The 27,545-nt window shown below is 57.0% G+C and overlaps 2 protein-coding genes across 6 annotated transcripts; both read right to left on the bottom strand.

Moving 5' to 3' along the window:
* On the bottom strand, nucleotides 1-27,122 carry IFI30 (IFI30, lysosomal thiol reductase). 3 transcript variants are annotated; one of them, XM_025365959.1, is made up of 8 exons: nucleotides 27,097-27,122; nucleotides 4,772-4,927; nucleotides 3,519-3,701; nucleotides 3,356-3,430; nucleotides 3,044-3,136; nucleotides 1,139-1,291; nucleotides 358-411; nucleotides 1-273 (listed from the first exon to the last, which is right to left on the bottom strand). In XM_025365959.1, exons 2-8 carry the CDS (start codon nucleotides 4,901-4,903, stop codon nucleotides 211-213), a joined length of 753 nt encoding a protein of 250 aa, XP_025221744.1. In that variant the 5' UTR covers nucleotides 4,904-4,927; nucleotides 27,097-27,122; the 3' UTR covers nucleotides 1-210. The 3 variants fall into 3 exon arrangements, with proteins under 3 accessions (XP_025221744.1, XP_025221743.1, XP_025221742.1); XM_025365958.1 differs by lacking the exon at nucleotides 27,097-27,122 and having other exon boundaries at nucleotides 4,772-4,966; XM_025365957.1 differs by lacking the exon at nucleotides 27,097-27,122 and having other exon boundaries at nucleotides 3,040-3,136; nucleotides 4,772-4,960.
* On the bottom strand, nucleotides 8,232-27,443 carry PIK3R2 (phosphoinositide-3-kinase regulatory subunit 2). 3 transcript variants are annotated; one of them, XM_025365955.1, is made up of 16 exons: nucleotides 26,962-27,443; nucleotides 24,040-24,784; nucleotides 18,710-18,802; nucleotides 18,303-18,353; nucleotides 18,084-18,215; nucleotides 17,777-17,990; nucleotides 17,227-17,312; nucleotides 16,968-17,076; nucleotides 16,772-16,870; nucleotides 16,132-16,312; nucleotides 15,891-16,016; nucleotides 12,645-12,787; nucleotides 11,499-11,675; nucleotides 10,247-10,318; nucleotides 9,890-10,060; nucleotides 8,232-9,702 (listed from the first exon to the last, which is right to left on the bottom strand). In XM_025365955.1, the coding sequence occupies exons 2-16, from the start codon at nucleotides 24,359-24,361 to the stop codon at nucleotides 9,495-9,497; spliced, it is 2,184 nt and encodes a 727-aa protein (XP_025221740.1). In that variant the 5' UTR covers nucleotides 24,362-24,784; nucleotides 26,962-27,443; the 3' UTR covers nucleotides 8,232-9,494. The 3 variants fall into 3 exon arrangements, 2 of the variants coding, with proteins under 2 accessions (XP_025221740.1, XP_025221741.1); XR_003116797.1 differs by having other exon boundaries at nucleotides 8,233-9,702; nucleotides 9,890-10,056; XM_025365956.1 differs by having other exon boundaries at nucleotides 9,561-9,702; nucleotides 9,886-10,060.
* Between the last annotated feature and the right edge of the window lie 102 nt (nucleotides 27,444-27,545).

The following is a 27,545-nucleotide window of genomic DNA, read 5'->3' as shown; positions in this document are numbered from 1 at the left end:
AAGGGTTTATTAAACTAGTTTTACTTTAGCACCGTTCTTAGTGGAGCAAGATTCGTGATTATGGGGTGGAATTTTGTGTATCTGGTCTTCATGGGATGCATAGAAATTTTCCAGTTGGTGAGAAGCAGGTGCGAGGGTCCGGATCAGAAAAAAAGGCAGGAGGCCGGGTTCTTGCTTGCCTTGCATCAGCTCTCCACAGCGCACCGGCCATCACTTGAAGCAGACACCCCTGAGGGAGCGGGTTGAGGAAGGGCAGATATCCGGCTTCTCGCCCTGGAGGGGAAGGCCACAAGTTGGAGTCCTGGAAGCAGACCCTACCCCCACCACTTGAATCCCACTGCTCCCCTCCCAGCTTACCTGGTACAACTGGCAGACGAGGGTCAGGAGCTGGCTCTGATCTTCCAAGGGTTTCTGCACAAAGCAAGACAGAGGTCACACACTCCCAGCAGCTACCCCAACCCATGCACCCTGGTTCCAGCCCAGAAAGGGCCGCACGTGTTCCCAAGTCTGGCCCCCGACTCCTGCCTCGCGAATCAGTGGCACACCTGTCCCAGCGGGGGTGGCTATCAATGTTTACTACTTCGAATTAATACATACATTTTTTTTGCCTGATGGACTCCTACTCACTTTTCTTTTTTTTTTTTTTTTTTTTTTTTGAGACGGAGTCTCGCTCTGTCGCCCAGGCTGGAGTGCAGTGGCGCGATCTCGGCTCACTGCAAGCTCCGCCTCCCGGGTTCACGCCATTCTCCTGCCTCAGCCTCCCGAGTAGCTGGGACTACAGGCGCCCACAACCGCGCCCGGCTAATTTTTTGTATTTTTAGTAGAGACGGGGTTTCACCGTGGTCTCGATCTCCTGACCTTGTGATCCGCCCGCCTCGGCCTCCCAAAGTGCTGGGATTACAGGCGTGAGCCACCGCGCCCGGCTCCTACTCACTTTTCAAAACTCCAGCCCCAATGCCCCTTTTCCATATGCAAAGCCATCAAGTTTTGCTCTTGTCGCCCAGGCTGGAGTGCAGTGGCGCGATCTCGGCTCACTGCAACCTCTGTCTGGGCTCCTTTATCCCTGGTCCCTCTGTCTGGCCCATCCCTGACTCCATGGGACTATGAGTGTCAAGCTGAGGGCTAAAAAGATTCTTACCCCATTGACGGTGACCCAGGGCACATATTCGTGCGGTGGCTGAAGAGCATCTGTCCGCTGGGCATTGGCGTGCATGAGCTGCATGCCGCGGTCCCCCGTTGCACACTCCATGATAGTGTCTGGCGACAGCCCTGGGGCGTAGAGCTGCAGGCACTGGGTGGGTGGGGAGCAGGGGGTTGCCTCAACTTCCTCCCCGTTATCTCAACGGTCCCCCCACCAGCCCTGAGTCAAGCCTGTTTCGTCACTGAGAAGAGGGTTGGCTTCACAGCGATGCGACAATGCCCACAAACAGCAGACGCTCAATACATGCTTGAGTGGAGGCCCCTGAGTCAGGGCTGAGACTGCTCCTGCCTCCTAGCTCCCTTGTTTTCATCCCTAAGACCAGACCCCACTGTCTCTGACCCCCATGGTATCTCACTTTACTCAGGGCCTCTACACAGGCTGATCCCTCTGCCAGGAATACCCTTCCTCCTCCGTCCACTGTGTCTCCTCAGTGCCCTCTCCTTGCCACTCTCTCAGCCCTGATCTAACCCTGCAGGACTAGGGTATCGCTAGGTGAGGCCTCTTGGGTGACTCGGATTTTTTTTTTTTTTTTTTTGAGACGGAGTCTTGCTCTGTTGCCCAGGCTGGAGTGCAGTGGTGCGATCTCGGCTCACTGCAAGCTCTCCGCCTCCCGGGTTGACGGCATTCTTTTGCCTCAGCCTCCCGAGTAGCTGGGACCACAGGCGTCAGCCACCACACTTGGCTAATTTTTTGTATTTTTGGTAGAGACGGGATTTCACTGTGTTAGCCAGGATGGTCTTGATCTCCTGACCTTGTGATCCGCCCACCTCGGCCTCCCAAAGTGTTGGGGTTACAGACGTGAGCCACCATGTCTGGCCGGGTGACCCAGATGTTTGATGAATGGATAAATGATTGGAGCCGATGAGTCACTTCTCTGGAAGTCATTCTTCACAATCCCCTGAGGAAGTAGGTGGGGTCTGCCCTATCATCTCCACATCCTATCATCTGTGTCTCTGCACATTCCTGCTCATCCTTCCATGACCAGCTCAGAAATGCCTCCTCCAGTAAGTCCTCCGTGATCACTCATGCTCCTAAGAGACCTGCATTCATTCCCCTGATTCAGAGATGGAAGTTTCAAGAGGGGAGGCTGGGGCCAGGCGTCGTGGCTCACACCTGTAATCCTTTGGGAGGCTGGGACAGGAGGATCACTTGAGGTCAGGAGTTTGAGACCAGCCTGGCCAACATGGTGAACGCTGTCTCTACTAAAAATACAAAAATCAGCCGGGCATGGTGGTGCGCGCCTGTAGTCCCAGCTACTGGGGAAGCTGAGGTGGGAGGATCACTTAAACCGAGGAGACAGTGGTTGCAGTCAGCCAAGATCGCACCACTGCACTCCAGCCTGGGTGACAAAGCAAGACCCTGTTTCAAAAAAAAAAAAAAAAAACGGCCGGGCACAGAGCCAGTAGCTCATGCCTGTAATCCCAGCACTTTGGGAGGCCTAGGCGGGTGGATCACGAGGTCAAGAGTTCGAGACAAGCCTAACCAACATGGTAAAACCCTGTCTCTACTAAAAATACAAAAATTAGCCTGGTATGGTGGCACAGAACTGTAATCCCAGTTACTCAGGAGGCTGAGGCAGGAGAATCACTTGAACCCGGGAGGTGGAGGTTGCAGTGAACCGGGATTGTGCCACTGCACTGCAGCCTGGGTGACTGGGTGACAGAGCGAGACTCCGTCTCAAGAAAAAATAAATAAATAAATAAAATAAAGAAGGGTAGTTGTTTTCTTGGGATGCACAGACAGCAGTGGTCAAGGCTAAGACTTGAATTTGGGTCTGCCTGGGTGTAGGGAAGGTTACCACCCTTGTCCCCCTCCTCGTGCGGAGTGAGGGGCGTCACTCACTAGTGGCAGACTTTTCTCCATGTCGTCAAACTCTTCCATGCAGACAATGGTCAGGAAGGCTAGCTCCATGTCAAGCATATCCAACAGGCAGGCCTGGGGTTTGGAGAGGGGGCAGGAGAGGGCATGAAGAGGGCCCAGGGTACCCTGACACCCTCTCGTAATAATCACCAGTACCCACCCAGGAGATAGGGAATAAAGATGTGATTAAATGGGAGCACACGAGGCAGAAGACAGAGCTGGCATCCTCGTATTTACCTCCTGTACATCGGACGGTTTTCCCCCACCCCGGTGTGGGGCCCTGGGGACGCTCACCTCCACCTTGTTGAGTTTGCACTCCTCTTCTCCATGCTGGCACTTGAACTCCCATCTGCCGCTGACATTTTGTTCCTGCAAGGCAGCAGGGTGAGAGCTGGCTGGCAGGCTGGGTCCCCTGCTCCCCTGCCCACGTGCCTCAGTTTCCCCAGCGCCCATGCACCTGTGCATTTCCGTAGGGCACCAGCGTGACATTGAGGATCTCCATGACCATCAGCCACGTTGGGAAAAGCTCTCGGACCAGGAAGGCGCGGCAGCCACCGCACAGTGCTTCATAGTAGAGGGTCACGTTGACAAGCGGTGCGTTGGACTTCTTGACGGGCCCCCGCAGGTATAGATTGCCCATCTGTGGATTAGGAAGGGGTGTGAGGCAGGTGTAGCCCTGGGCAGTTCCCCACTTCTCTGAACCCCACTTGATATTCTTGTAGAAAGGGGGCTGTCATAGGCAATTCATCTTGCACACCTTCCAGAGCTTGCCAGGTGGAATCTTGACTTTGAGACTTTTTTTTTTTTTGAGACAGCGTCTCTCTGTGTCGCCCAGGCTGGAGTGCACTGGCACCATCTTGGCTCACTGCAAGCTCCGCCTCCCAGGTTCACGCCATTGTCCTGCCTCAGCCTCCCGAGTAGCTGGGACTACAGTCCCGAGTAGCTGGGACTACAGGCGCCGGCCACTACACCCGGTTAATTTTTTTGTATTTTTAGTAGAGACGGGGTTTCACCGTATTAGCCTAGCCAGGATGGTCTCGATCCCCTGACCTCGTGATCCGCCCGCCTCGGCCTCCCAAAGTGCTGAGATTACAGGTGTCAGCCACCGCCTCCGGCCTTGGCCCATGCCCATTTCTTGCCACTCCACCAGGAGACTTTGAGCTGAGCGAGGAACCCACGTGAACCTTTTCCAAGTCCCAACCAAACAGAGGCGGCACCTAATAGGTGCTGACTTCCGGCTTCAGCTGAGGGGTGGCGGGCGGCCCCTGTCGCTGGATCCCTGAGCAAGTCGCTCAGCTTCTAGGGCATTTGCCTAATAGGTCCCAGAGACACGCAAGCCCTGCCCTGGCTGGAATGAATGCACCAGGGGTAGCAGCAAGAACGCATGCCGGTGGCCCTCGGCCAGCTGCTGAACTTGTGCCCTGGACCATAAAAGGAGACCCCAGCTCCTGCCCCAAAAGTACACAATAGGCGCTCAATGAACCCTTGGGCGGGACGAGGCGGTGGAAGCAACTGCGCATCTCAGATGCGGGATGCGAAAGCGAAACGGCACGGCACGGAGGGACTCTGGCCGCAGTGCCGGGAAGTGAACGGGGTTTTTCCAGTCGGGGCCCTGGTCTTCCCCTGTGAAGTCTGGGGAGAAAGAAGGAGCCGCCTGCCCCGACAGGGCGCCTGTCCCCTCCAGTCTGCCCGCCCTGTCGCCGTCCCTACCTTGTAGTTAACTGGCGGCCCATTCCCAAAGATGTCTAACGCTTGCAGAGGGGACGCCTGCACCGCTGCCGTGGGGTCGTCCAGCAGCAGCAGCAGCGGTGGCAGGAACAGCAGAAGTGGCGACAGGGACATCGCTGCGGGGCAAAAGTGTGGCGGCTGGGGCGGCTGCCTGGGAAATGAGCGCCTTTAACCAGGGGGTGGTCCCGCCCCTAACCCGGGCCCGCCTCCCGGTGCCCACGCCCCGGGCCCCGAGCCAGCGTCCCTCCCTCCTCTACTCCTCCCTCTGGGTGTCCCACCCCCACCCCTGCCAGGTGCTGGGTCCCCAGTCACGAGGTCACTGGGCCCCTTGGCAATCAGCCCTGCCTAGGCATGTGAGCCCTGGCGCAAGAGTACCTTTAGGGGAGGTGAGGTGGGGCCTTTGAGACAGACACAAAGAGGCTGAGAGGAATGGTGGTGTGTCCATGCACTCCTAGACTTTCTGGGGGCGGCTAGGGGACTTGAGGCCTGGGACTCACTCTCAGAGTGGGCCTGTGATCTAACGGGGTGGCGTCGGATGGAGGCTGGGGATGGGATGGAGGCTGGGGATGGGATGGAGGCTGGGGTGTTTGGGGAGTAACTGAAATGTTCAGCCCCCTGAGAGTGGGCAAGGCCTGTGTGGCCAGGTTCCCTCCCTCCAGCCTGGCCCGTGACCTCCCTCACGCCCAACCCCCACGTCCTGCCCCTTGATCCTTCCCCCTCAAGCTCCTGAGCCCGATGCTTCAGACCCGGCTCCGTGGTCCCGTGGGACTGACTCAGGCTTGACCACAGCCACGCCAGAAAGCAGAAGCTGGCACAGGGAGTGGCGTGTCATTTCTCTAGGGTACCCCCCTCCAGCCCCACTTCCGACTTGGGCTGAAGAGAACTGGCCTTCCTTCTTTTCACCATCTAAGGCTTGTGGAGGGTGGGGGGCAACCTGGCCTTCAAGGGGCACCCATGGGGGAAAGCGAGAGCCTGTGCTGTCTGGGATAGGGGTGGGGCGGCTTGGAGTCCGTCTGGCTTTGGATCTGAGTGACGGAGCCTTAGCTTTCCCTTCTGTGTAATGGGGAGAAGGATAAGGTTTGGGGAACAAGAGTCACCATGGAGGGCTCAGAGGCAGGTGGGGGAAGAGTTGTCCCAGGTTGGGGCTTCCGGGTGGCATGGTCAGGCCTTGGTGCCTACACAGGACAGTGGCCCCAGCAGTGAAGGCAGAGAGAATAGCCTGGAAAAAAGGCCCAGATGGAGGTTGGAGTGTTGGGGGAATAATTGAGACATTCAGACCCTGCAGGGCCTCACATTCAGGGCAAGACACACCGGATCCTAAGGAAGAAAATGTCCCAAAGACGGCTGGAAGATATAGCTGAGTCCCCAGCTGTGCCCCCTTCTAGTTGTGTGGAAGACCCCGACCACGCACACAGCAGCTGGTTTGGGAGCCGGAGTTTCCCTGAAGTCCCGGGGGCTGGATGGTCCCCGAGCCCATCCCTCAGACAACCAAACCGGTGGCAAAGCCCTTTTCCTTCTCAAAGCCTCCCCAGGACTCACTGCCTCAAGTCTGGTGCTTACCTTATGCCGGGTGGGATTGAAGAAACAACCACAAATATAATCGCTACAATTTTTCCAGTAGTTACCAGCCCAGCCCTATTGGAAGAAATCGTAAATGTAACCCCACAATGTATTGCTGTCTGGCTTGCTGCCAGGCATAGAGTGGGCCGGCAACCCATTTTATCATTGAACCCTCAGAAGCATCCAGTTGGGGCTGGGGGTAGGGGCTGCTGACTCCAGTTGGTAACAAATAAATGGCTGATCAGAGAGGGAAGGCTATCTTGCCAAGGCCACACAGCCAGTGGTTGAGTGTTTTTAGAAGCCACACAGGTTATTCTCTTCCACCCCGCCATGAAGACGGCAACCTTTCTCCTGTGAGAACCTATGCAGTGAGAGGCACTATCTGGGCTGGAGTTATTTACGGGGTGTCTCCAGACAGGACGCATGGCAGGTGCAGTGCCTGGCAAGGTTGGGGGGCTCTGAGACTAAGGGAGGCAGCTCCTGTCCCAAGGTCCCAGCAGTAGACTGGGTCAGAAGGGAAGTTTGTTTATGCACTTGCCCCAGGTTCAGCCTTGTTGGGCCTTGAGAGGTGGCTGTACAGAACAGACAAGAACAGCAAGGCCCCAGGGTTGGGGAGGGCTGAAGGGACAAGGATATGGCAGCGGTGGTGTGGATTCTGGGTGTGATGGGAGGCTGGTAAACAGGAGTCCAGGTCAAAGATGCCATGAGGCCACACGTGGTGGCCCATGTGACTTGGGGAGGCTGAGGCAGGAGGATTGCTGGAGGCCAGGAGTTTGAAACTCACCTGGAAAAGGGTCTTTTTTTTTTTTTGAGACAGAGTCTCACTCTGTCACCCAGGCTGGAGTACAGTGGCACAACCTCGGTGCAGGGCTTGGTGCAGCGTCGACCTCCCAGGTTCAAGCGATTCTCCTGTCTCAGCCTCCCAAATAGCTGGGATTACAGGCAGGTGCCACCAAGCCTGGCTAATTTTTTTTTTTTTTTTTTTGTATTTTTAGTAGAGACCAGGTTTTGCCATGTTGGCCAGGTTGGTCTCAAACTTCTGACCTCAAGTGATCTGCCTACCTCGGCTTTCCCAAGTGCTGGAATTACAGGTGTGAGCCACTGTACTCAGCAAGATCTTGTTTTTTAAAAAATTTAAAACCGATTAGCTGGACATGGTGACACGCACCCGTAATCCAGTGACTCAGAAGGCTGAGATGGGAGGACTGCTTGAGGCTGGAAACCAGGAGTTTGAGGCCGTGAGCCATGAGCGAGCCGTGTTCACACAACTGCGCTCTAGCCTGGGTGACAGAGCGAGACCTTGACTCTTTAAAAAGAAACACAAAAAACCCCACAGGGCTTCTGCTCAGCGTCTCCTGGGACCTGGCGTTCTGTGCATGGGAGGGGGTGAGGAGAGATCAGAGAACAGCCTCCAGTGCTGGATGGAGGTGCTGACGCCTTGAGAACATCAAAGACACGGGAGACCCCTCCCTGTGGCATGGGAGGGTTGTGTCTTTTGACACCACTTGGCAATGAATGAGGAAGCTGTGGATCAGGGAGGGGATATGACTTTTCCAAGGACACAGCTGATGGCTGCGACAGGATTCAAGTTTGGGGGTGGTGGAGGGGAGCAGCTTGGAAGCACTTGAGTGGCTGGATGGGGTCTGGGGTCCCCTGAGCAGTCGGGAGCTCAGGATTTGAATCTCTCTCCTGTATGACCTTGGGCACTGCCTCAACTGCTCTGGGCTTGAGCAGCTAAACTGGGGGAGGGAGGGGTTGTCGGGTCTCAGAGGTGGCTTGGAGTTAAACCCATGGGCCCGACCTGCTGTGACCCCGTAAACACCACGGTCCCCGACACGCAGAGACGGTATTGAAGCCCAGTCACTGACAACAGAATCACCCACGACGTTTGATGTTTTATATCATATCAATAACAACGTACCGTACAAAACCTGCCTCCCAGCTCGCCGGGCAGGCAGTGTGGTGGCCAAGGGCAGCGTAGAAAACCAGGGCTCTTGTCCCAAAAGAGGAGAGGAAAGAGGGTTTTGCAGTCAAGGAAAAACAGAGTCAAAACCCAACATGATCGAAGAGAAGCCCTGAATCTGCATCAGGCGGAAGGGCCGTGGGCAGTGTCGCAACTTGGCCACTGCGGCGGCACCAGTACGGGGAGCTGTGATTCCTAGGGGGGGTTGGGACCAGCTCACGAGTTTATTTATTTATTTTTTTGAGACGGAGGAGTCTCCCTCTGTTGCCCAGGCTGGAGTGCAGTGGCACGATCTCTGCTCACTGCAACCTCCATCTCCCGGGTTCAAGAGATTCTCGCACCTCAGCCTCCCAAGTAGCTGGGATTACAGGCGCCCGCCACCAAACCCAGCTAATTTTCGGATTTTAGTAGAGACGGGGTTTCGCCATTTTGGCCAGGCTGGTCTCCAACTCCTGACCTCAAAAGATCCGCCCGCCTTGGCCTCCCAAAGTGCTGGGATTACAGGCGTGAGCCAAAGCGCCCGGCCTGCGAGTTTAATTATTTTTTTAGGGGTGGGGGAACTTCTCGCAGTGGCCCCATTTGTGGGGATAACTCGGTGGCGGGTTTCACTTCGGGGTTTGGAGGGGAAGTTGGAGTCTGTGGGGCGGGTCCCGCCCGGCCCCGAATGTCACGGCCGAGGTTCTCGGAAGCAGCGGAGTGAAGTTCCTTCCTGCCCTGACCCCAGGTCTATGGCTTAAAAATCAGGGTGCCCAGGCTGGGGCCGCGCAGCCCAGGGGCCCTCTGTAAACATGGCAGGTGCAGCCAGGAGGGGCTTCCGGGGCCCCAGGGGACCTGCGGTGGGCAGGGCAGAGGGTCAGGGTGACCAGAGCCATGGAGAGGGCAATGCCCGGGGAACAGGGAGATATGGGGTCGGGGAGGCAGGACCCCCAACATGGAGAAAGACAAGGGCCAAGAAAGAGAGAGAGAGAGAAAAGGAGACAGGAGATCTGGAGAATGGGGGAGGGAAGGAGAGAGGGAGGGAAGGAGAGAAGGAAAGAGGGTGAGAGAACCCCAAACAAAAGCCAGAGCCGTAGAAATGAAGACCCCTGGATGTGGCTGGTCTGGTCCGTGGCTCCTGCCGCCGCAGCCTCCGGTGCAGACGGGCCCAGGGGCAGCTCCGCTTGGGGGGGGGGTCCTCGGCGCTCAGCGGGCGGCAGGCGGCGGGCCGGGGCCCGGGGCGCGTACTGGGTGCGCCAGGGTGACGGTGAGCGCGTCGTTGTGCTGCACGAGCGAGGCGTGCTGGTAGTGCAGCACCAGCTCCTTCAGCGACCCGTACAGGTTGTAGGGCTCCGCAAAGCCGAAGCCGGTTGCTGTGCGGTAGATGACGCAGTGCTTGGTGTCTCCGTCCACCCTGTGGGGGCAAAGGAGAGGGCGGGTCGGGAGGCTGGCCTCCCCGCCAAGCTTTCCCCGCCCCAGGGCCGCGTGCTCCCCTGTGCCCGATGACCCCACCAGGGACTCCTCAAGGCCTGGCACGCGTCAGGCATTAAATGAGAGCTCTGGGAGGGACGCGGGGATCCCCAGCGCTACGGTCCACTCACACCACGGAGCAGGCGTAGCAGCCCCGCTGGCTGCTCTCGCGGATGAGGAAGGTGCCATCCCGCTTGCCACTCAGCATCTCCTCTGCCTGCGTGCGGTTGATCTTGCCCACGTACCAAGTGCGTTCCTCGTGGTGCGGGAGATCATCCTCGTCCTCCATCAGTGCGTACTGGCTGGGGTCGGGGCGTGGCGGGGGATGGTGGGGAGGGCCCTGGTCACTCATCTGCCAACTTCCGAGGCTCCCCAGCTGCCTGGACAACTCTTCCTCCCTGGTGAACTCCTACTCATTCTTCAAAACCCACCCCAATGGCCCCCTCCTCTGGGAAACCCTCCCTGCCTCCCTCCAGGTGGTCACTCACTCCTCAGTCTCATTTTTGATCCCCAGCCACTCGTTGATTTTCTTCTGCCGGGCGCCTTTCTGGGTGAGCCACCTGAGAAGCAACAGGAGAAAGGTGGGCTTGTGCAGTTGTGTGGGTGCTGAGCCCACAGTGGGCCTGTCCTGTGGGAGGCAGGGTCTGGCTGAGAAGAGAGGGTTCTGGGTACAATATCTCCGGTTGCCACAAGAGGGCAGCGCTGACCTGGCTCAGGGCAGCCTGAACCCAGGGTGGCTCCCCCAGCTCTGCTGGGGAACCCTGACCCACACCCCTCATTTTTCTGTTTCTGTTAATGCTTGTGGAGCCCCCCAAGAAGATGCCAGCCCAAGCACCTCATCGTCACCAGAGGCTCACTCCAGCACTGCTGGCCTTTGCACAGGGCAGCTGTAGGTTCTGTTTCTCAGTCTCCCCAGCTGTAAAAGGCAAACTTTACAAAGGGCTTGGAAAGGACCAAATGAACTCATAACAAGCACGGTGCTTAGCATGGCACCTGACATGCGACAGTGCCTCCCCTGAGGCTCAGGAGGGAGGTGGACATTCTGGCTGAGGTCTTCAGGAGGTTGGTGGGTGGAGGCAGGATTTGAACTGATTTGAACCCAGGACAGGGCTGCCGCAGACACCCAGCGTGGTAGGATACACAGCAGGCGATTTTTTTTTTTTTTTTTTGAGGCAGAGTGTTGCTTTGTTGCCCAGGCTGAACTGCATTGGCGTAATCTCCGCTCACTGTAAACTCCGCCTCCCGGTTCAAGCGATTCTGCTGCCTCAGCCTCTTGAGTAACTGGGATTACAGGTGCACCCCGCCATGCCTGGCTGGATTTTGTATTTTTTATTTTAGTAGAGATGGGGTTCCACCATGTTGGCCAGGCTGGCCTCAAACTCCTGGCCTCAAGTGATCCATCCGCCCGCCTTGGCCACCCAAAATGCTGGGATTATAGGTGTGAGCCATCGCGCCCAGCCCAGCAGGAATTTTTGTAGAAAGCTCCCAGCTTTCCACAAAATGGAATGGGATAGGAGTGACGCTCCCATTGCACACATGTCTAAGCTGAGGCTGATCTATAGGAAAACTTTCAAGAGGCCCAGGAGGAACCGAGTTTTGGACCTGGTGGAGAGGAAGAGGGCTTGTGGACAGATAAGGTGTCCTGGGGCCCAGGAAGGGCCACTTGGTGGAGAGGGAGAGACTGAGACGCCTGGAGAGATCTCCAGGTGCCGCAGCAGTCATGGGGGAGCCGCCACTTACACGAGGTACTGGTCTCGGATCTTACGCAGCTGCATGAGGTCTGGCTTGAGGCTGTTCATGCGCTTGTCGATCTCCCGGTTGTCCGAGGCCTGGGCCCGCAGCTGCTGCTCCAGCTTCGTGCGGCTCTCGTGGATCTCGGCAATGCGGGACTTGAGCCGCTCAGAGTTAAGCAGGATCCTGTGGGAGGGGTGGGGTGGCGCAGAGGCCTCAGGGTTTTATCTCAGCTCACTGCACCCTCAAACTCCTGGGCTCAGGTGACCCTCCCACCTCAGCCTCCCGAGTAGGTGGGACCACAGGTGTGCACCACCATGTTCGGCTAATATTTTAATATTTTTTGTAGAGATAGGTTTTGCCATGTTGCCCAGGCTGGTCTCAAACTCCTGGGCTCAGGCAATCCTCCCACCTTGGCCTCCCAAAGTGCCTGGAGTTGCAGGAATGAGCCACTGCACCTGCTCCAGGATTTTCTCAAGGACCTACTTTGCACCAGACTATGTGCTTCCAGTCTCTGAGCCTAAGCATATGCTGTTTCCTCTGATTCTCTTTCTGACAAAGTCCTATTCATCCTTCAAAACCCATTTCCTTTTTTTTTTTTTTTTAGAGACAGAGTCTCGCTCTGTCGCCCAGGCTGCAGTGCAGTGGCATGATCTCACTCACTGCAAGCTCCGCCTCCCGGGTTCACGCCATTCTTCTGCCTCAGCCTCCTGAGTAGCTGGGACTACAGGCGCCCACCACCACGCCCAGCTAATTTTTTTTTTTTTGTATTTTAGTAGAGACGGGGTTTTACCGTGTTAGCCAGAATGGTCTCGATCTCCTGACCTCATGATCCGCCTGCCTCGGCCTCCCAAAGTGCTGGGATTACAGGCGTGAGCCACCGCGCCCAGCCTAATTTTTGTATTTTTAATAGAGATAGGATTTCACCATGTTGGCCAGGCTGGTCTCAAACTCCTGACTTCAGGAGATCCACCCACCTCAGCCTCCTAAAGTGCTGGGATTACAGGCCTGAGCCATTGCACCAGGCCCAAAGCCCATTTCAACAGACTACTCTTCGCCTCCAGGTGGCTGGTCTCCTTCTACTTCCTTCCCTTCCCGGCTTGTACCGCACCAGATCCAGGGTGGGGTGGGGCAGGGCAGAGGCCCCAGACTCACCTCTGCATCTCTTTCTCGTTGCCCTCACGCCGGAAGCGCTCCAGGTATTCCTTGCTGCACTTCTCTTGAGTCTGGCCCTGCTCTTCAAAGATCTTGATAGTCTCATTGAAGGCCTCAATCGCGGTACGCTTCATCTGCAGCTCCTGGAGGAGGGGGCGCAGCTCAGCACCTCCTGGGACTCCCCAAAAGGCCCTCGTGAGGGGTAAAGGCACATCTCAACTCTGATATGGAGACTGCTCAAGTTGGTCCCTCTATCGGAGTGTCATTCTTCTAACTCCTGCTGTACCAAATGAACTCCTATTCAGCCTTCAAAACCCCACCCCCCAAACCCTCTTCTTCTTTACATCCTCCTATAGATATCCACAAACACCTGGACCTGTTAACACTACTGGGAATGAATGAGAGATCTAGTTGCTACAGCTCACAGTGCTTCTTGGGGGAGACGCTGCACTAGGACTTTCCTTACACTGTCACATGGATCCTTCCAACAACTCCCAACAAAGTAACAACTATTAACAGGGAAACTGAGGCTCAGGGCCAAAGCCAATTCTGAAGTTACAGTGCTCCTAACTGATCCTGGACAGCTGTCTTGTCCATTTAGAGCCTCAGCTAACACATCAGTAAAAAGGGGACAGAGGCCAGGGCTGGTGGCGATTGCCTGTAATCCTAGCTACTTGGGAAGCTAAAGTGGGAGGATCTCTTGAACCCTGAGGAGTCTGAGGCCAGCCTGGGCAACATGGTGAGACTGCACCTCAAAATTCTTTTTTGTTTGAGATGGAGTCTCGTTCTTGTCACCCAGGCTGGAGCAGTGGCGTGATCTTGGCTCACTGCAACCTCTGCCTCTTGGGTTCAAGTGATTCTCCTGCCTCAGCCTTCCAAGTAGCTGGTATTACAGGTGTGCGCCACCATGCCTGGCTAATTTTTTTTTTTTTTTTGAGATGGAGTCTCGCTCTGTCCCAGGTTGGAGTGCAATGGTGTGATCTCGGCTCACTGCAACCTCCACCTCCTAGGTTCAAGCTATTCTCCTGCCTCAGCCTCTCAAGTAGCTGGGATTACAGGTGCATGCCACGATGCCTGACTAATTTTTTGTATTTTTAGTAGAGATGGGGATTCACCATGTTGGCCAGACTGGTCTTGAACTCCTTACCTCATGATCCACCTGCCTCAGCCTCCCAAAGTGCTGGGATTACAGGTGTGAGCCACTGTACCTGGCCCAGCTAATTTTTTTGTATTTTTGGCAGAGATGGGGTTTCACCATGTTGCCCAGGCTGATCTCAAACTCCTGACCTCAGATGATCTCCCTGCCTCAGCCTCCCAAAGTGCTGGGATTACAGGCATGAGCCGCTGTGCCCGGCCCATCTTTTAATTTTATTAAATTTTTTTTTTTTTTTTTTACTTTAGGAGGCTGAGGCAGCCAGATCACTTGAGGCCACCAGTTCAAGACCAGCCTGGCCAACAGGGCAAAACCCCGTCTCTACTAAAAATACAAAAATTAGCCAGGCATGGTGGCATGTGCCTGTAGTCCCAGATACTCGGGAGGCTGAGGCGGGAGAATCGCTTGAACCAGGGAGGTTGAGGTTGCAGTGAGCCAAGATCATGCCACGGCACTCTAGCCTGGATGATAGAGCAAGACCCTGTTTCAAAAAAATAAATAAAAAAGAGGACAGAAAGAAAACTCTTAGGGTGCTAGGGAGGACTGAGGAATTCCCAGCTGTTCCATCTGAATCTATTCCCTCTTAACTTGCAAAAGAAGCTTATTAGCACAGTCCTGGAGTGACAAAACCTCTCACTTAATTTTTATTTTATTTTAATTTTTTTAAGAGACAAAGTCTTGCTATGTTACCCAGGCTGGTCTTGAACTCCTAGGCTCAAGCTCAAGCGATCCTCCCGCCTCAGCCTCCCGAGTAGCTGGGATTAGAGGTGCACGCCCTGCACCTGGCATGATTTCATCTTGAATAACATCTTGGTTGAAGGGGACGGAAGTAATCAAGATCCATGGTTCCATTCTGCAGATGGGAAAACTGAGGCCCAGCCAGAGATAGGCTCATCCTGGACACTCCCCAGGTCCTGGGTCAGCAACTCTTGTGAGGCTGGTTGGGCCCTTCTCATCTGTCCTTTTTTGGTTTTGTAAAAGCTCGTACACTTATTTATTTTTTATTTTAATTATTATTATTATTATTATTTTTTTTTTTTTGAGATGAAGTCCGGCTCTGTGGCCCAGGCTGGAGTGCAGTGGCACGATCTCGGCTCACTGCAAACTCCACCTCCCGGGTTCACGCCCTTCTCCTGCCTCAGCCTCCTGAGTAGCTGGGACCACAGGCGCCCGCCACCACACCTGGCTAATTTTTTTGTATTTTTTAGTAGAGACGGGGTTTCACCGTGTTAGCCAGGATGGTCTCGATCTCCTGACCTTGTGATCCGCCCGTCTCGGCCTCCCAAAGTGCTGGGATTACAGGCGTAATCCACCGCATCCGGTCTATTATTTTTTTTTTATTTTTTTTTAGACGGAGTTTTGCTCTTGTCACCCAGGCTGAAGTATAGTGGCATGATCTTGGCTCACTCCAATCTCTGCCTCCCAGGCTCAAGCAATTTTTCCTGCCTCAGCCTCCTGAGTAGCTGGGATTACAGGTGTTCGCCACTACGCCCAGCTAATTTTTGTATTTTTAGTAGAAACAGAGTTTCAACATGTTGGCCAAGTTGGTTTTGAACTCCTGACCTCAGGTATCCATCTCGGCCTCCCAGAGTGCTGGGATTACAGGTGTGAGCCACCCTGCCCAGCCTTGTACACTTAATTCTGTTTTTATTTGTTTTTAGAGACAAGGTCTTCCCCTGTCACCCAGGGTGGACTGCAGTTGTGTGATCACAGCTCACTGCAGCCTCAAACTCCCAGGCTCAAGGGATCCTACCACCTCAGCCTCCTGAGTAGCTGGGAGTAGAAGCGTGCATCACCACACCCAGTTAATTTTTAAATTTTTTTGTAGAGGGGTCTCCCTATGTTGCCTAGAATGATCTTGAACTCCTGGGTTCAAGTGATCCTCCTGTCTCAGCCTCCCAAGTGCACAGATGTGAGCCACTGTGCCTGGCCTTATTTCTATGTTTTTAGAACAGCCCTTCGTGCTAAGTGCCTGCTCTGTGACCTGCAACCGGATGTTCATCCTCAAGTCCTCTGGGGTTGGTCGTCCTGCTCTCGGCCTTGCCACTGCCCCTCTATGCCTTGGTTTCCCTCATGTGCGGGGCCTGGAGTACCTGGGAGGTCCGTGTGTACTCTTCATAGAGCTGGTCATACTCGCGGCTCTTGTCCTGGTACTGCTGGTGATAGACCTTGAGCTGGGCGCCCACCGCCTCCACGCTGTCCTCCTTGACGATCTGGTCCTGGAGATACATGGGGGAATCAGGGGAGATGCATGGCCTGGTTGGGTCTTTCTAGGAAACTGAGGCCTGGGGCTGGCCAAGTGCTACCCTCCCTGGCTCCCAGGTCAGCACAGACCTGCTGGTATTTGGACACAGGGTAGAGGAGCCGTGTGTCCAGCTTGGCGTTGTACTGGGCCAGCGACTCGTGGCGGTAGTGATTGATGAGGTCCACGACGGAGCAGAAGGTGAGTGGCTCTGAGAAGCCGTAGTGCCCATCTCGGTGGAAGACCTTGATCAGTTTATTGTTCCCGCCTTTCCTGGTGTAGGAGAGGGGGTGTTGGCACCCAGTGGGACCCAGCACCTGACCCTCAATCCCCATCCCCTTTTTTTTTTTTTGAGACGGAGCCTTGCTCTGTTGTCCAAGCCACAGTGCAGTGGTGCAATCTCGGCTCACTGCAACCTCCGCCTCCCGGGTTCAAGCGATTCTCCTGCCTCAGCCTCCCAAGTAGCTGGGATTACAAGCGTCCACCACCATGCCCGGCTAATTTTTTTATTTTTTAGTAGAGACAGGGTTTCACCATGTTGGCCAGGCTGGTCTTAAACTCCTGACCTCAGGTGATCTGCCAGCCTCAGCCTCCCAAAGTGCTGGGATTACAGGTGTGAGCCACCGCATCCAGCTCCCCATCCTTGAAACCGCACATGTCCCATCATCCCTCTGAACTTCCAGTCTCCATGACCTGTGACCCCCGGCCATCCTTGCAGGGACAGGCCCCCACCTGAGGGTCAGCGTGTACTCGCCCTGGATCTTGCTGGAAGCATCTCGGACTAGGAAGGTGCCATCGGGAGTGTCCCGGAGTTTCTCGTTCACCTCCTCCCTGTGGGGACATCCAACATTGGGATTGCTGAGCTACCTGGAGACCCTGATTGACCTGTGACACCTCCTTGGTCCCTGACCCCCTGCCAGCAACCTACCTTGAAATGTCCCCCCAGTACCACTCGGCATCCTGCAGGGAGGGTGGACTCCCTCCATTCGCCAGGCCTGCAGGGGCCAGCTTTGCCTTGGGGGGTTTAGGCGGCAGCGCTGAGGGACAGGAAAACAAATGCATCCTGAGCACTGACTGGATACTGTGGCTGTCTCCCACTGCAACCGGCCTGCTGATGCCGGCAGCATCCAGGAATCAGCAATCACGGCCCTCAACGGGAAGAAATGACAGCAATATAGGGGACTCACCTGGGGGCGCAACCTCCTGCTCTTCCAAGTGTTCCTGAAGCAGCTTCTCCACCAGCAGTGCCGGGAAGTCGGGACTGGGCTCACTCCTTAGGGGGAAGGGGAGTGCGGTGAGGGCTGGGTGGGGCCTGTCTGCCCACACATGTGCACAGGCGTTTGCACGCCTGGGGGTATATACGAGACGGTATGTGCAGGGGGGAGGAGGAGATGATACAGGCACAAGTGCGAGGCCAGCTCCCTCATAGCTGTATGCAGTAAGTGCTCCATAAATCCTCACACAAAGGCGAGCAAGAGAGTAGTACTGGAGCTACGATGAGCAGAAGGGAAGGTGCAGGCTCCACCCACATGCTTCGGGACTAGGCCCCTTCACCTTCTGTCTCATGACTCAGGAGCCCAGGTGCCCTCTCCGTCATCACAAGAACGCAGCTTCTCACTCACTCTGGACGCCCTCCCCTCCCTTCTTAGGGTCCAGACGCTGCTCACTCTGGCCATGCCCCGCCCACCCCATCCCAAACTCCACCCCTGCTCGCTCCGGCTGCGCCCCGCCCCTCACCCGTCGGGAGCGCCCCCTGGCGGCGGCGAGGACGGCGGCGGCGCGCGCAGCAGCAGCGGCCCAAAGGTGGCGCCCAGGGCCCGGACCGCGGGACCCAGGGCCGGGGCGCGGCGGGCCACGCGGCCCAGGTGCTGGAGCAGGAAGCGCAGCGTGAGCGCGCGGTGCAGCGGCAGCGTCGGTGGCTCCAGCGCCGGCCCCACAGGCCCCGCGGCCTCTGCGGACAGATGGCCAGGGCAGGGTGAGCCGGGCCTGGGCCCTCCCGCCCGCTACAGGTCCCTCCTTCCCCTGGGCTTATCGCCAGGCTCACCCCGCAGGGCCCTGCGCGCCTCAGCCGAGGCCTCGGGGGTCACGAGCGGTGCGGGCAGTGCCAGAAGGAAGCTCTTAATGCCGTCAGCCAAGGCGGTCACGTCCCACTGGTCCACGTCGCTCAGGGTCCAGTCTGCGGGTGCAGTGAGGGGGGACATGTCCAACTCACGTATACTGCGGCCCCCAGGCTCCTCCCCCCCCCATTGAGGCTCCCCTTCACCTGTACGCGGTGTGGGCAGCTCCGGCCGGTAGTGAGATTCGCTGTCCAGCCCTGGCGGGGAGGGGAACAGGCGAGTCAGCTCTCAAATGCTGCCCCAACCCCCTTGAAGCCTGGGCTGGCCGCTCAAATCCCCTGCAGTCTCGCTTTGCCGCCCAGAGATAACGGCATGGGAGGGGTGGGGAGGGAGAGCTGGGAGAGGGCACAGCACATGCAGTGGCCTGGTCGTGTTCACCTTCCCATCTTCCCTTAGGAGTCACTCTGTGCCCTAGTCAACACAGAGGCCCAGGGCATCCAGGCTCGGCCTGTTTCCATGCAGCATGAGCTTGGAGGCCCTGTGAGGGCATGAGTCGCCTGTCACTAGAGGTAAGCAAGCAGAATCCAGAGGCTGCAGCCAGACTGGAACTCACCTGTCCTTTCAATGGCCTCCACAAGCTTCACCAGAAGAGGGGGCGCCACATCGGGTGGGGAGAACTGCTCAGGCAAGTCGGGGAGTGTGAGGCCTGGTGGGGGAAGAAGGGAGGGTGGCCTGTTGGTGGGGTTCCTGGAAGGAGCCCAGCCCCTCTCTTTGCTGGCTGGACCTCAGCTAGGGCAGTTTGAGGCAGGGCCCAGCTCAGACAAGTGCCTGGCACCTTGACTGCCATCTGCAGGAGGCTGTAAGACCTTGGGTAGAGGGGCTAGGAGAGGGCAGAGTTGATGGGACACAATTTTCTGGGTTAAAATACCAGGAGTTCACACAACTTCACAGAACAGGTGGACTGCGCTGAATAATGTCCCCAAAAAGGTATGTGCAAGTCCTCATCCCTGGTACCTGTGACCTTATTTGGAAATAGGTCTTTGCAGGTGTAAGGAAAGCAAGGATCTGTACATGAGACCAGCCTGGCATTAGGGTGGGCACTAAACCCACTGGCTGATGTCTTTGTAATAACAGAAAGCCAGCCAGGATGGCGGCTCATGCCTGCAATCCCAGCACTTTGGGAGGCCGAGGTGGGTGGATCACCTGAGGCCAGGAGTTCGAACCAGCCTGACCAACATGGCGAACCCGTCTCTACTAAAATCAGAAAAATTAGCTGGGCGTGGTGGTGGGTGCCTGTAATCCCAGCTACTCAGGAGGTTGAGGCAGGAGAATCGCTTGAACCCGGGAGGTGGAGGTTACAGTGAGCCAAGATTGCACTACTGCACTCCAGCCTGGGCGACAGAGCAAGACTCTGTTTCAAAAATAAATCAAGGCCGGGCGCGGTGGCTCAAGCCTGTAATCCCAGCACTTTGGGAGGCCGAGACGGGCGGATCACGAGGTCAGGAGATCGAGACCAGCCTGGCTAACACGGTGAAACCCCGTCTCTACTAAAAAAAATACAAAACACTAGCCGGGTGTGGTGGCGGGCACCTGTAGTCCCAGCTACTTGGGAGGCTGAGGCAGGAGAATGGCGTGAACCCGGCAGGCGGAGCTTGCAGTGAGCTGAGATCCGGCCACTGCACTCCAGCCTGGGCTACAGAGCGAGACTCCGTCTCAAAAATCAATCAATCAATCAATAGGCCGGGCGCGGTGGCTCATGCCTGTAATCCTAGTACTTTGGGAGGCTGAGACCAGCAGGTCACTCGCTTGAGGTTAAGAGTTCAAGACCAGTCTGGCCAACATGGTGAAACCCCATCTCTACTAAAAATACAAAAAAAAAAAAAAAAAAAAGAGCCAGGTGTGGTGGTGCACGCCTGTAATCCCAGCCACTCAGGAGGCTGAAGCAGGTGAATTGCTTGAACCCAGGAGGCGGAGGTTGCAGTGAGCCAAGATCACATCACAGCACTCCAGTCTGGGTGACAGAGTGAGATTCTGTCTCAAAAAAAAAAAAAGAAAAAGAAAAAGAAGAAGAGAAAGCCAAGGCAGAGATTGGAATAATCAACCCATGCATGAGACGAATGAATGCCTGGAGGCACCAGTAGCTGGAAGGAAGGAAACTTCAGAGGGGCACGACCCTGATTTTGGACTTCCAGCCTCCAGAAACCTGACAGAATAAGTTTCTGTTGTGGCGGGGTGCAGTGGCTCATGTCTGTAATCTCAACACTTTGGGAGGCCAAGGTGGGAGGATCGTTTGAGTCCAGGAGTTCAAGACCAGCCTGGGCAACAGAGTGAGACCCTATCTCTTTTTTTTTTTTTTTTGAGACGGAGTCTCGCTCTGTTGCCCGGGCTGGAGTGCAGTGGCCGGATCTCAGTTCACTGCAAGCTCCGCCTCCCGGGTTTACGCCATTCTCCTGCCTCAGCCTCCCAAGTAACTGGGACTACAGGCGCCCGCCACCTCGCCCGGCTAGTGTTTTGTATTTTTTAGTAGAGACGGGGTTTCACCGTGTTAGCCAGGATGGTCTCGATCTCCTGACCTCGTGATCCGCCCGTCTCGGCCTCCCAAAGTGCTGGGATTACAGACCCTATCTCTTAAATAAAAAAAAAAAAAGGCCAGGAGCGGTGGCTCACTCCTGTAATCCCAGCACTCTGGGAGGTCGAGGTGAGCATATCACTTGTGGTCAGGAGTTTGAGACCAGCCTGACCAACATGGTGAAACCCTGTCTCTACTAGAAATACAAAAATTAGCCAGGCATGGTGGCGCGTGCCTGTAATCCCAGCTACTTAGGAGGCTGAGGCAGGATAATCAGAATCCGGGAGGCGGAGGTTGCAGTGAGCGGAGATTGCACCATTGCACTCCAGCCTGGGCGACGAGCGAAACTCCATCTCAAAAACAACAACAACAACAACAACCAAAAAAAACGAGGAGGTTGAGGCAAGAGGATCGCTTGGGGCCAGGAGTTCAAGGCTGCAGTGAGCTAGGATTGCGCCACTGCACTCCAACCTGGGTGGCAGAGCAAGAACCAGTCTCAAAAAAAAATGAGAGGCAATGTCATTGGCCCACTTTTCTTTTTTTTTTTTTTTGAGACGGAGTCTCGCTCTGTCACCCAGGCTGGAGTGCAGTGGCCGGATCTCAGCTCTCTGCAAGCTCCGCCTCCCGGGTTTACGCCATTCTCCTGCCTCAGCCTCCCTAGTAGCTGGGACTACAGGCGCCCGCCACCTCGCCCGGCTAGTTTTTTGTGTTTTTCAGTAGAGACGGGGTTTCACTGTGTTAGCCAGGATGGTCTCGATCTCCTGACCTTGTGATCTGCCCGTCTCGGCCTCCCAAAGTGCTGGGATTACAGGCTTGAGCCACCGCGCCCGGCCCCACGTTTCATTTGAAGGAACTGAGGCCCAGAGAGGGCAGGTCCTGTGGCCAAGATTGCACAGCAGGTTGTGGCAGAGCCCAAACCTGCTATATGACTTTCAGTGGCTGCCGCAAAAAAATTACCAACTAGGTGGCTTCAAACAAGGGAAATGTATTTATTAATTAATTTTGTTTTGTTTTGATTTGAGATGGAGTCTTGCTCTGTCGCCCAGGCTGGTGTGCAGTGGCATGATCTTGGGATCACTGCAAGCTCCATCTCCCGGGTTCAAGCGATTCTTGTGCCTTACCCTCCCAAGTAGCTGGAATTATAGGTGGGTGCCACCATGCCTAGCTAATTTTCGTGTTATTTTAGTAGAGACGGGGTTTCACCATGACCAGGCTGGTCTGGAACTCCTGACCTCAAGTGATCCTCTCGCCTTGGCCTCCCAAAGTGTTGGGATTATGGGCGTGAGCCACTGTGCCCAGCCCGCTTCTCCCTTCTTGATGCAAACAAAAAAGTGCATGAAAGGAAAGAAAAGGAAAATATCCCAGCCTGGGTCAGAACAGCTTCCTTCCAAGGACCATGACCCGTTTTCTTAATCATTTTGCTTCTAAAAAATTATTTTCTCCAGAAGTTAAAATTTAGAAAAGAAAGAAAATTACTGCTCCCCTTTTGGAAAACCGAAACCCCTCCCAGCGGGTGCCGGCGGCATCCTGGGCCCAGCCCCCTCCCAGCCCTGGCTTCCCAGCCCTACAGGGCCTTTTGTGTGCAGCATCCCCGCCTCAGCAGCACGCTGTCTGCCACTATTGGACGCTGCTCTGGCCCTCGGCGGGGACGCCCTGGCACACAGCAGGGGCAAGCTGGGGCCTGTGAGGCCTCCCTGAGTGATGGGCCAGGTGGCGCCTCAAGCTGGAGAAAGGCCCAGCTGCAGTGAAAACGCCAAAAAAAAAAAAAAAAAAAAAAGAAAAAGAAAAAGGACAAGGGGAGAGGAGGTGGGTGACATTCTGGCCGGTGGGTTGGGAAACTCAACCCTGAGAGTGGCCTGGGATCAGTTTGCAGAATGGGGAGGGGGTTCCCATCAGAACTGCATCAGCCCGACTTCACAGGTGAAGAATTGTGGCTCAGAGGGGCTGCAACCTCCCCCGTGGGTGCACAGCCAGGTGGGGCTCAGGTGATTTCAGCACATTTCCGAGGGGTTGGGTCCCAGCATCCCCAGGGACCAGCCCTCCTGTTTCCAGCTGAGGAAACTGAGGCCTCGAGGGGGCGGGTTCTGGCCGAGGTCACATAACCCTGGAAGATTCAGAGGGTGGGGCTGGGCAGCCGCCCCACGTGGGGCCGTGTATGGTGGCTGGACAGAGGCCAGGCAGAGGAGGGAGGTGGCTGTTACCAGGGGGAGAGGCAGATTCTGGCTGGGAGCCCGGACGGGGCCACCTCCTGCTCCTTCAGGCCGAGGCAGGACGCAGATCTGGACCCTGGAGATACCAGATGCCGGAGGCAGGGGCCAGTGTCACACCACCTCGGCACCCCCTATTCTGCCCTGTGCTGAGGGACTCTGATTTGCCTTTGGGCAATGTCACCCTGGGACAAAGCAGGCCTGGCACCTCCCGGGGCTTTGGCCTCCCTGGGTGACCAACTGGTTCCAAGTGCGGCATTTGATGGCCGGCCTTGCGCTCAGGCCTCCCGGTCTGCACACAGGGCCTTTTGCTGGTCTGCACACAGGGCCTTTTGCTGGTCTGCACACAGGGCCTTTTGCTGGGCTGCTGGGAGGGTCGGAGCAGACCCTGCTGGGCATGCAGTACCCCTCGGCCTCCTTCTTGCAACCGAGCCTCAGTTTCCCCGGCCAGAGCCCACACTCCCTGCCCATCAAACAGCAATCACTGAGTGGGCTTGGTGCCCTCGATTCTCCACATCTGGCACATCCCTGGCAAGTGGCAATGGCCAAGGGTCTTTGGGGAGGGATGTGGGGTCCTCATACTCCACTGTGTTATGTGGCCTCAGCTGAATAGCCCACATCCCACTCTCCTTGTGGCTTCATTTTGGAAATCAGGGTCTCCAAAGGGGTTCTTCAAGGGACCCTGTCTGCAAAATGCAGGATGAAGCTAGGCTGAGCCTCTGAATCCTACTGAACACTCTCCATTGTCCTCAAAATCAATCCCACCAACTCCTTGAGGCCGGCGCACATTGCCCTCCCCTTCCTCCCTTCGGTCCTTCTGCTGGCCATTCCGGCCATTAGAGTTCTACTCTACAGGCTCTGCCCTCGCTGCCCTCACTGCCTGGAGTCTCCACTCTCGCATCTTTCCATGCAAGCCCCCTTTCTCATGGTATGTGTCACCTCCTAACACACTCTCATCCCTTCTTGAACCAGAAGCTCATGAGGGCAGGACCAGGCCTTGTGTCCACCGCTGAGCCTAGCACTTGACAGTAGCGAAGACATTTGTCAAATGACCAAATGTCCCTTTTCCTCCTTCCTTGGAGATCCCATTGCCTCACTGGACAGAAGAGGAGACCAAGGGTCCAAGGGGACCACCCCCCTTCTCCAGTGCCCCTGATTGCTGCTCACCTGGCTCAGGGGCCCCATCACGGGGCCTGGCGGGCAGTGGGCGGGGGCCCCGTGGGCGAGGGCCGGGCCGGGCCAGGGCCACGGGCCCCAGGAACTCGACGTAGGTGCCAGGGAAGTCACCTCGCTGCCGTGTGCGCTCGTTGAGGCCGGGCATCCAGCCCACGTTCTGTGGGCAGCGCTCGCCACCCTCGGCCACACCCAGTGCCTGCAAGGCCGCCCGGCTCACTACCAGCACATCGCCAGGCAGCAGCTCCAGGTCCTCTGGCCGCTCCCGGCGGAACGGGTACAGAGCGCGGTACTGGAAACCCTCAGGGCCCGCCATGGCCGCGTGGGTGGGGTGGGGTCTGGATGGTTAGGTGGCTGCTTGGAGTCCCACTGGCCCCATTGGCTGGAGCAGGGTTGGGAGGGTCCGCTGGGTTGGCTTGGGGTGCTGGGACCTCTATCTCCAGCAGTCACAGGCGACCACGGGGGCCGCTCATGCCTCGCTTCAAATTATTCCATGACCCTTACAAGGGCCACTCGTCGCTGGGTCCACCATTCGTCAACTGGTGGGAGGGGGTTGGTGGCGTGGTGTCAGGTCACTGGGCCACTGAGTCCTCCATCAGCAGGTGAGGCTGGGGCAGGCCGCTCACGCCCTCACATGGAGGGCCATGGGCGCCCAAGGGTGGCGGCTCTGCTGGCTGCACCAGACGAGGGAGCCAAGGGTGCAGGCTGCCACCATGCTCGGCCCGCCGAGGACGCCGACCTAGGGAGACAGGGATAGGGCAGCGTTAGCCAGGCCAACTCCTCTCACCCCCAACACGGAAATGGGCCCAAATCCTGATTTGGAATTCCCTGAATCACTGAGTGACCCTGAGGTCAGTCCCTCTCAGGGCCTCAGCTTCTCCATGTGTAAAATGGGTCTACTGACAGCCTTCCCTTGGAGCTGCTGGGAGTAGAGCTCCCAAGAAACTGCCCCAGGTATACTACATGCTCAGTAAATCAGTTTTTCTTTTTTTTTCTTTTTTGAGACAAAGTCTTGCCCTGTCGCCCAGGCTGGAGTGCAGTGGCGTGATCTCAGCTCACTGCAACGTGTCTCCCAGGTTCAAGTGATTCTCTTGCCTCAGCCTCCCAAGTAGCATGCTACCACGCCCAGCTAATTTTTGTATTTTTAGTAATGAGGTTTCACCATGTTGGCCAGGCTGGTCTTGAACTCCTGACCTCAAGTGATCCGCTCGCCTTGGCCTCCCAAAGTGCTGGGATTACAGGCATGAGCCACCTTGCCCAGCCTGTTTTTTTTTCAACAGAGGTGGGGTCTTGCTATGTTGCCCAGGTTGGTCCCAAACTCCTGGGCTGAAGCAGTCCTCCCGCCTTTGCCTTCCAAAGTGTTGGGATTGCAGGCGTGAGCCACTGCACCCGGCCAGTAAACAAGCTTTTCATCGCCCCTGTTACAGAAGGGGAAACTGAGGCTCAGAGCAGGAAGGTGTCTAGGGCCGTGCGGTAGGCCAGGAGGAAGCCAGGACTTACACCTAGATCTGCCGACTTCAAGGCCCAGTTGGACATGAGGGGGCAGCAGCCAGGTGGCCAGATACCCAGGTGGCCAGATACCCAGGGTAGGGAGGACACAATGGGGGCCACTCCGGTTGCTTTGGGAGCTCCATGGAGGGGTCAGGCCAGCTGAACTAAGAGGTAGGGAAGGAAGTCCAGGAAGAGGCCCCTGCACAAGCAAAGGCCTACAGGTGAGTCCAAGCAAATGGACCTCCAGTCTCTGCAGAGGAGGAGTGAGTGGGCTGGCAGGTAGCTCCAGCCTGGGGCCCAGAGGAGGCGCAAAATGCAGATGGGGAGGTGCTTAGAGGGAACCTTAGCCCCAGGGAGGGACAGGGAGCCAGGAGAAGGCGGGGGTACTGCAGCTGAGGAGGAGGGGAGGCTGCCGGCCGCAGGGCATTGATCATTTCCCCAGGAGCCCCAGTCTGGGGAGGCAGAGATGGGCACAAATTCCCAGCCTAGCCCTGCAGGTTCAGACTTCCTGTGATGGACAGGGCTAGGGTGACGGATGGATGTGCTGTTCTGGAGAATGGATCATCACAGTGGATAGGAAGGTGCGCTAGGCATAGGGAACGGCACATGCAAAGGCTTGGCAGCGGGTAAGCTGCTTGTCAAGGATTCAGGGTGGCTATAAGGATAGGTGCTATCCACTAAGGGGCCCGAGTGTCAGGTGGAGGCTCTGAGCATCCTTCAGTCATGGGGAGCCCCAAGAGGTGTCCGAGCAGGGCGGAGGGGCGCCACATTCTCGGGTGCCCAACTTACCCACTCCCAGGTCTCTGTTACCCTCGTTCTACAGGTGGGGAAACTGAGGCCCCGAGAGGGGATGCCCAGGGAACCGCCTGGATCTGCCTGCCAGCCCGCCCCCACGCCCCGGTGTGCGCGCCCCGGGAGCAGCGCTCACCGAATCCGGGAGGCGGGAGGGGCGGGGCAGGCAGGGCTGGGGGTTCCGCGGGTGAAGGCAGGGCCTGCGCGCTCACACAGACGCGCACTTGGGTCTGCATGGACCCGACTACCCGGCTAGGGGGCCGGAAGTGGGATCGACCTTCCCCCCGGCCCTCCTGCACCCTATTCTGCCCCGCACAATGCCTGGGCGCCCCTCGGTACTATTCGAAGCCTCATTCCAGGCAGGGCCTCCCTTCATTTGGGGCCGCGGCTCCAGTCCGGTATCTTGGAGGCGGGGAATACCCCCATTCTGCCCCGACCGTCCCAGGGAGGCTGCACCGCTGCGGAACCGAGCCCGAGGCCCCCGCCTTGCCTGCGGCCCCCCCAGTTCCCGCGGGGCCCGACGCAGCCTGGCGCTTGCGTTCTGGCTTCCACCGGGGCCCCGCACTGTCCCCAGGCGCCCGCGTTTAAGCACACTCCCAGCCGCCCCCGCCACGAGGGCCAGTCAGGACTCACCTGGTCGCGGCCGCCACCGCCGCCGCAGTCGCCGTCACACCAAACCGAGCCCGCCCCGAGGCTCCACCGCGGCCACCGTCGCCGCAGCCGCGGGATCCCCGCCTCTGCCGCCGCCACGGTTCCGAGCGGCCTGGCCCGCCCCCGGCGGAAATGCCCGAGCGTATTCGGGCCGGGCTGGTGAACGGAGGCCGAGGCGGAGTCTGAGGGGAGGGGTCACCCGAGTGTTTCCGGAAGTAACCGAACGTAATCCCGCGGGACTGGTGGACTAGAGGGAGCCTCGAGACAGCCGAGCATTTCCGGAGGTAGCCGAGTGCAATCGGGTCGGCGAAGGCTCCGAGGCTAGGCTCGGCTGAGCTCGGCAGGGCTTAGAGACGCCCGAGCGCTTCCGGAAATGGCCGAACATTCTCTCCCGCTGGACTGGCACAACGGAGGCCGATCCCCGAGACCGCCGAGCGTTTCTGGAAATAACCGAATGCGCTCAATGCCCAGTGGAGGCCTTGGGAGTTTAGACTCAGAGGGACCGCCAGCTTATGGAAATTGCTGAAGCATAGATGGTTCCGAGGGCAAATGAGGCGTTCTCAAGC

Source organism: Theropithecus gelada, chromosome 19 (genome assembly GCF_003255815.1).
Source record: "Theropithecus gelada isolate Dixy chromosome 19, Tgel_1.0, whole genome shotgun sequence".
NCBI lineage: Eukaryota > Metazoa > Chordata > Mammalia > Primates > Cercopithecidae > Theropithecus > Theropithecus gelada.
This window is presented reverse-complemented; position numbering and strand designations above follow the sequence as displayed.